Source organism: Bison bison, unplaced genomic scaffold (assembly GCF_000754665.1).
Source record: "Bison bison bison isolate TAMUID 2011002044 unplaced genomic scaffold, Bison_UMD1.0 scf7180017864181, whole genome shotgun sequence".
NCBI classification, from domain to species: domain Eukaryota; kingdom Metazoa; phylum Chordata; class Mammalia; order Artiodactyla; family Bovidae; genus Bison; species Bison bison.
The window spans coordinates 5,249,507-5,257,319 of NW_011494753.1; the positions used below are offsets into that span (position 1 = coordinate 5,249,507).

A 7,813-nucleotide genomic window follows, 5' to 3' on the forward strand; every position below is an offset into this window, starting at 1 on the left:
GAAAGAGGCCTAGGAGCTTGGCTGGAGTCACCAAGGCTGGGTTCATCAGCCTCACTTTTACTGAGTGTTCCATGTGGGACGGTATCAAGCCCTCCAGGCTCCCCCATGACATCCCCTGTGTGCCAGGGATCAAGGATTTGACCCCAGAGCAGGGCCCCTTCCCGCCTCCCTGTCTAGGCCCACAGGACACGGGCATTTACCTTGTGAGCCCCACCCTGGAGGAGGGAGGGCCTGGCTTTCACAGTCACATGTTCTGGACAGTGTCATAATTTTTGTGAGCTGACAAGTCCAGCATTGGTCTGGACAGGGTGGAGGCACCTATGAGGCTAACAGTGCTGGATACCCGACAGGGAGACTCCAGGAAATGATAGGGGCATGGATGGCAGGCAGCCAGCCTCCAAGGGGGGCTGGACTGGGTGTTAGGGCTGAGGCTTCTGAACACCTGCTACTTGGCCAGTGTTCCACACCCAGAGCCTCTTCCAAGCCTCAGCCCCATTTTGTAGTTGGAGGAACAAAGGATCAGGCAGTCCAAGGAACTTCTCAAGGTCACAGAACTGGTGAGTGGCAGAGCTGGAACCGGAGCTCAGAGTTATCTGCTTCCAAAGCCTTACTCGGTCCTCTCTGCCTCTTAACCTGCCCCAGAGAGAGATAGCTGGGTAGCTGTGGTGTCCAGAGTGTGCTAGAAGGATGAGGGAACAGGTTGGTGGGAATGAGGAGAACTTATCCCTTTTTTCCTCTGGAGCAGATGTTTGTTCATGTAAGGCTGACATGAGTGCTGAGTGTCAGCTCTGTACCAAGGACATGGTGATGGATGCACAAGAATAAGATCCCAGGCTTGGGAAGCTCTGCTTTATAGCATTTCTCAAAGAATATTCTGGAGAGTACTTGTTCCAAGAGATGCTAATAAATGTTCTGTGAAGAAAGATGGCACTTTTGAAAGTTTGGCAACACAGGGTTAAAAAAAATGTAACAGACTTTACTGCAGTACTCCTCAGAGCCTCCAAAGCTGTACATGTTTAGAATCCATCCACCAGAGAGGAGGCAGGCAGCACTTTCCAAACTTAAGAGCAGAAACTTTGATGCAGTCAGATCTGGGTTTCTGATCCCATATTTAGCCTCTCTTGGAGCCTCAGTTGCTCCATCTGTAAGATGGCGATACTTATGCCTGCCTGAGAGGTGTGAAGATTAAGTGAGCTAAGGCACGTGACGCTCCCAGTGCGAGGACCATGTGTGTTAGGCTCGGTCAGTGTTAGCTGCTGCTCTTGTGGCTACTGAAGATCTGCTCTTCAGCCCCACAGCCACCTTCAGGACAGCCTCACCCTCTTTACCAGGGCCTCCTACAGGTTACCAGTTTGTCAGTGTGCCAGACCCAGGTCTGAGTCCAGGAGCTCAGGTAGGCCTATTCCAAGCATAACAAGAGAGGTCCCCCCATTTTTGCACCCCCAATTCTGTTCATGTCCTCTGAGGTCAGGGGCCCTTTTTGAGTGAGTGGCTCTTGTCATACTGTTAGCTCACTGGGAGCTTGTAGTCACTGGTAACCCCCAGATCTTACTTTCATGAACATTGCCTACCCCAGCTTGCTTTCTGGGCCTGCACCAGAATAGGGGGACTTCCCTGGTGGCTCAGACAGTAAAGCGTCTGCCTACAATGCGGGAGACCTGGGTTTGATCCCTGGGTTGGGAGGATCCCCTGGAGAAGGAAACAGCAACCCACTCAAGTACTCTTGCCTGGAAAATCCCATGGACGGAGGAGCCTGGTAGGCTACAGTCCGTGGGGTTGCAAAGAGTCGGACACGACTGAGCAACTTCACTTTCATTTTCCTGGGTATAGTTTATCTAGTTGAGATAACCCAGGCCGTACACCCTGACCTCAGGCTGTAAACAGACACTCACAGGTTGGTTTAGTCAACAGTTAATGACCCTGCCTTCCTCCAGTACCTCCCAGCGTGTTTCACCTCCGTACTTCTTGGGAGACAGTGAAAAATGTTCTAGACACTGGGGGGACTTTGTGGTGGCAGGAAGCTCTCCTAGCCCTAATTCAGGACATAAGGTGGGCTAGTTGCTGGGACAGGTCTTAGCAGACCCTCAGGGGCTTCTCATCCTTTGGAGCCTCTTTGTTGGGGTCTGCTGCCAAGCTCACTTGCATGTTGTCTGCTGCTGCTGCTAAGTCGCTTCAGTCGTGTCCGACTCTGTGCGACCCCATAGACAGCAGCCCACCAGGCTCCCCCGTCCCTGGGATTCTCCAGGCAAGAACACTGGAGTGGGTTGCCATTTCCTTCTCCAATGCATGAAAGTGAAAAGGGAAAGTGAAGTCGCTCAGTCGTGTCCTGCATGTTGTCTAGGAAAACTTTTTTCTTTTAATTTGATTTTCTCCAGGGGACTGTTTGCATTTTTATTTTTATTTGAATGAGATAATGCATTGGAAAAAACAAGCGCTCGAGCTTCATTCATTCATTCAGCAACTGTTTCTTGAGTCCATAATGTGCTAGGAACCTGGACAGATCAGAGGGAGCCCATGGAGCTTATGGTCTGGAGGGGAGAGAGATGTTACTGAAACTGATAAATGTGAGCGTATGATGGAGGGGGTCCTAGAGAAGACAAGTTCATGGTGGTTTGGGAGTGTTGGGTAGAGAAAAAGCTCTCAGAAGACATGGTGGAGGGGCAAGAGCTGCAGAAAGGGTAAAAGATAACTTGGGAAGGTGTTCTAGGCTGAGGGCGCAGCATCTGCTAAGGCCCTGTGTAGGAAGGATCTTGGGATTTTGAGAGAAAGCCAGACAGAGTGGTTAGAGCCAGGGAGTGAGGGAGTTTGAGGAGAAGAGTGAGGCCATAGAAGTGGACAGGGACCGACCACACAGGCCTGTGTACCAGGCTTAGGACCTTCCCTTTACCTGTGGACAGTGAAGACCCACTGGTTTTAAGCAAAGACATAATGTGATTGGTTTTGCATTCAGAGACAAATGGCTGGGCTGCAGGGCTGCAGATGGGCTAGAGGACAAAATTTTGGAGGCAGAATTGGTTGATGTTGGGGAGGAAGTGGGGAGGAAGGAAGTGCAGAGGGGCCCCCAGGACCCAGCATGTGCATGGAGGTGAGGGAGGCACAGTATTACATCACTGACTTCACCATTCCTGACCTTGAGCTCTGAAAGTATGATTCATCCCCTTATCAGGGGCTTTTGTGCCCTCTTAACAGTACATGTATTCTCCATTCCTATTTGAATATATTTTTCTCGATGGAATTGCTAAAAGCCAACTCAAAACTGATATGTCCTGACATCTCTGCCTGCTGGGAAATTGACCCCTGTCTCCACTCATGGGCTGGCTTCTTCCTTGTCCTGAGGGAGCTTTAAAAGAACAGACAGCTTTACCTGCCATTTCCCTGCACCTTGGCACACTGTCCATCTTTGGGGATGGGCTTCTGCCTTGGGGCTGAGTGGGGTTAGCTCTGGGGGACTCTGAGAGGCCTGCACACCTGCCCTCTTGGCCCTATGGCTGTCAGCCCCAGGGAAGATGGGCCTTGCCTGCCTCCATCCCTTCCCCAGGCTGTGCCCAGTTCCTGCCTCATGAGAGGGCTCACTCCTGGGATGCTGGTCCCAGCCTCCCCAGGGCAAGAGGGGGCAGCAGGGCCGATCCAGCCCAGGACAGAGGAGGGCCCTGAGATGGGCCAACCAGCCAGCATCTGGAGGTGCAAGCTGGGGAATAGGATTCCAAACAGGTGCTCGGGACCCCAGAGCCTGGGAGGCCCTCTCGTCCCCTCCAGGTTCTGCCGATGCTGGGCTGGGGGAGTGTGTGTTCAGGTGTGAGTACTTGCATGTATGGGATGCACGCACGGTGTGAGCTCCCCTGTGTATGAACGTGGGTGTGCATCCCTCCAGGTGGGTTGGAGGTGAGCAGAGGCTGCCTGTGTTGTATATCTGAGGTGACAGCCTGACCCTTATTTCTTGGGTAGGTGGCCGGTCTGTTTCATGACCCCAGCATCGGGAATCCCATCCACATCACCATCGTGCGCCTGATCCTGCTGGAAGATGAGGAGGTGGGAAGTCACGTGACCTTACACTGCCCCCTGGGATGGGCATCGCCTGCCAGAGTCCTCCTGCCACTCACCCGAGCCACCTTGTGTGGAAGGGCACAGCCAGGGCCTCCTTGGCCCAAGCAGTGTCATCTGTCACCCCCACCCCTGGCTGACCCTCTCTTAGGTCCCTCTGGCAGGTGCCTCTGGGAGGGGTGGTCAGACCAGAGACTGGCCTGGGGCCCACAGGTCTGCCCGCTGCCACCTCTGGGCCTCTGTCCCCTGCCTTCCTGTGGAGGAGAATTTGGCCTGACCCTTCAGAGCTCTGGGGGAGGCTTCAGTGGCTGTGCTGTCTGCCTGCAGGAGGACCTGAAGATCTCTCACCACGCAGACAACACTCTGAGGAGCTTCTGCAAGTGGCAGAAAAGCATCAACATGAAGGGGGATGCCCACCCGCTGCACCATGACACGGCCATTCTGCTCACCAGGTACTGGCAGCTGGGAGGGGAGGGGCCTGGGGTGCAGCTGGGAGAGCCTGCATGGGAGGGAGGTGCCACCTGACCCTTGGGGAGAAGCCCCAGGAGTGGGGCAGACATGGCCCTGCTCTCAGGAGCCTCATCTGGAGGAGGGTTTCCACACCTTTGATCCAAGACAGGATTTCAACAGCACTTGGGGAGAGCTTTTTACTGTAAATATTCATTGTGAGCTGTTCATTGTGAATTCTCATGCAGTTGTCAGAAATAATACAGGGAGGTACCATCTACACTTCATCCAGTTTCCCACAGTGGTAACATCTGGTGTGAAAATGAAAGTGTTAGTCCCTCAGTTGTGTCCAGCTCTTGGCGACTCCATGGACTGTAGCCTGTCAAGCTCTTCTGTCCGTGGAATTCTCTAGGCAAGAATACTGGAATGGATAGCCATTGTCTTCTCCATGGGACCTTCCTGACTCAGGGGTTGAACCTGGCTCTCCCCTGGTGGCTTAGGTGGTAAAGAATCTGCCTGCAGTGCGGGAGACCCAGGTTCGATCCCTGGATTGGGATGATCCCCTGGAGAAGGAAATGGCAACCCACTCCAGTATTCTTGCCTGGAGAATTCCACGGACAGCGGAGCCTGGCAGGCTACAGTCCATGGGGTCGCAAAGCGCTGGACACGACTGAGTGACTAACACTTTCACTCCTGCATTGCAGGCAGATTCTTTACCATCTGAGCCACCAAGAAAGCCCCCAACATCTGGCATAACTGTAGTTATATCCCAAGCAGAAAATTGACACTGATATGATCCACAGACCATACTCAGGTTTCACTAATTTTACATACACTTATTTGTGTGTGTATTTAGTCTTCTGCAATTTTATCACACGTGTAATTTCTGTATCCATTGCCCAGTCTAGATATGGAATGGTTCCATTAGAAGGATCTCTTGTGCTGCTCTTTTATAACCAGAAAATCTTACTGCCATACTTCCCCACTCCAACATGACCCCAACTCTGACAACTCCCAATCAGTTCAGAGGCAGTATTTTTGAACTTGAGGTGGAGTTATTAATATTTCCCTTTGCTGAGCTCCAGCAGCTTCTCACTGGGGTAGTAACCCAAATTGTCTGTGCATGGGTCTGCTCCCCAGGCCCAGAGAGGTGTCTTGTGTGAATAAGGGTCACTGCTTCCCCGAAGGCTCATGGGCTGGTCTGAGAGCGATGGGAGGAGCATCCTTCTTGCTCCCGCCCTCCCTCAGAGTCAGCAGGGGTCCTTCTCTGGCCCCCTCAGCTTGGGAGGGCCTGGCTCCAGGCCAGGTCAGTCTGAGGGCCCCCCCTCTCTCTGCACGTGCAGGAAGGACCTGTGTGCGGCCATGAACCAGCCCTGCGAGACCCTGGGCCTGTCCCACGTGGCGGGCATGTGCCAGCCACACCGCAGCTGCAACATCAACGAGGACACGGGCCTGCCCTTGGCCTTCACCGTGGCCCACGAGCTCGGGCACAGGTACCCTGCCACCCCCACTGCCACACTAAGAACCCAGCCTCACCTCCCAACCTGGAGGCACCAGCCAGCCAGGCTGATGGCCCATACAGCCCCAGGGAAGGGAGCCCTGTCTTGAGGAACGAGCCCAACCTAGCCACATTCTGTCCTTGCCCTGTCCCCACCCCTCAGCCAGGCTGCTTCCCTGTTACACAGGAGAGGACTAAGCCTTAAGTGGGATTGAGATGGGCTGGAAAGTCACCATGGGTCTTTGTCCCTCCCTATTGCCCTCAGCGCTTGCATCTTTGACTCTTGGTCCCTGCCACCTCCCACCGCATTCCTAAATACTCTGCGACCCTAGGCAAGCTCCCTGCCCTCTGTGGGCCTCTGTATGCTCCCTGTTGGTTGAGGGAGTTGGATTCAGGGATGTGAAAGGCTCCCTCTGTTGGACACTTCTGTGTAAGGCTGTTGTGCCTAAGCATGGCCCCTGCCCTCAGCCATCTGTGCCTGGACTGTTTAGCTGTGAGTATGGCAGCATCTTAGATGGTCTGGGAGCCCACGAGGGCAGGCTCACAGAAAGCGCTGTTGGTCAGAGGGGTTGGCTCGTCACTGAGGACTGAGTGAGATAGTGTTTCTGAAAAGAGCTTAGTGTGATGCCTGGCACATAGGAAGAGGTCAGCACACATAATTGTTTTCGTGTCTTTCCAAGGATGGTCTCCGAGACCTTTCCTGTGGCGTGGCAGCTCGGACTCCCTAACTCCACTGCACAGCCTTGAGATAGGACCTGGGGTGGGGAGGAACCCTGTCAGACTGTTCTTGGTGCCAGTGAGGCTGCGGGGGCCACCATGGGCCCCCTGGGTGCCACCTGGCCGGCCATTGTTGGCCAGCTCAGTGCAGGCGCTGGGCTGCTCTGTGGTCCCTGGTGTTCAGTTCAGGATCAGCTGCTGGAGGGCCCCGGGCAGCTGGTTGTCACACCCACGTTTTACCTTAAGGAAACGGAGGCTCAGAGATGGGGTGTGACTTTCCCCCAGCCACACGGTGGTTTGGTGGCGGAGCCAGTACCCGGCACCTCGCAGACCCCTGAGGGAGGGAGTGGGCTGGCGGGCTTCCCGCCGGCTCACCCGCCCCTGGGGCCTGTGCTCTCACACAGTTTTGGCATTCAGCATGACGGAAGCGGCAATGACTGTGAGCCCGTTGGGAAACGGCCTTTCATCATGTCTCCACAGCTCCTGTACGACGCTGCGCCTCTCACCTGGTCCCGCTGCAGCCGCGAGTACATCACCAGGTTCCTCGAGTAAGTCCCTCCCAGCCCCGAGCCTCTTCCGAGCCGCTCAGGTCTAGGTCTGCCGGGGCAGCACCTTGAAGGATGCGCGGGAGCCCACAGAAGTATAGCGGGGAGAGGAGTGGGGTGCTCCTGGTACAGGAGGCATTGGTAAAGGCATTAGGACGCGAGGAGCGCGGGGTGGTTTTCAGAGCACTGCAGGATATTAAGTGAGGCTGCTGCTGCTGCTAAGTCCCTTCAGTCGTGTCCAACTCTGTGCGACCCCATAGACGGCAGCCCACCGGGCTTCCCTGTCCCTGGGATTCTCCAGGCAAGAACACTGGAGTGGGTTGCCATTTCCTTCTCCAGTGCGTGAAAGTGAAACGTGAAAGTGAAGTCGCTCAGTCGTGTCCGACTCTTGGCGACCCCATGGACTGCAGCCTACCAAGCTCCTCCGTCCATGGGATTTTCCAGGCAAGAGTACTGGAGTGGGGTGCCATTGCCTTCTCCATAAGTGAGGCTACAGGAGCCAAAGCAGGACAGAAAAGGAAGGTGGAGGAGGCGCAGAGCTGGCCGTGTGGCTGGGGGGGGGCAG

The 7,813-nt window shown here is 54.8% G+C and overlaps 1 protein-coding gene across 1 annotated transcript in view; it reads left to right on the forward strand.

Moving 5' to 3' along the window:
- ADAMTS7 (ADAM metallopeptidase with thrombospondin type 1 motif, 7) overlaps positions 1-7,813 on the forward strand; it is a 77,502-nt gene that overhangs the window by 26,133 nt on the left and 43,556 nt on the right. The window contains exons 9-12 of the mRNA XM_010843403.1: positions 3,946-4,029; positions 4,369-4,493; positions 5,832-5,981; positions 7,108-7,251. Coding sequence (XP_010841705.1) covers positions 3,946-4,029; positions 4,369-4,493; positions 5,832-5,981; positions 7,108-7,251 — 503 coding nt within the window. The remainder of the gene's footprint in view (positions 1-3,945; positions 4,030-4,368; positions 4,494-5,831; positions 5,982-7,107; positions 7,252-7,813) is intronic.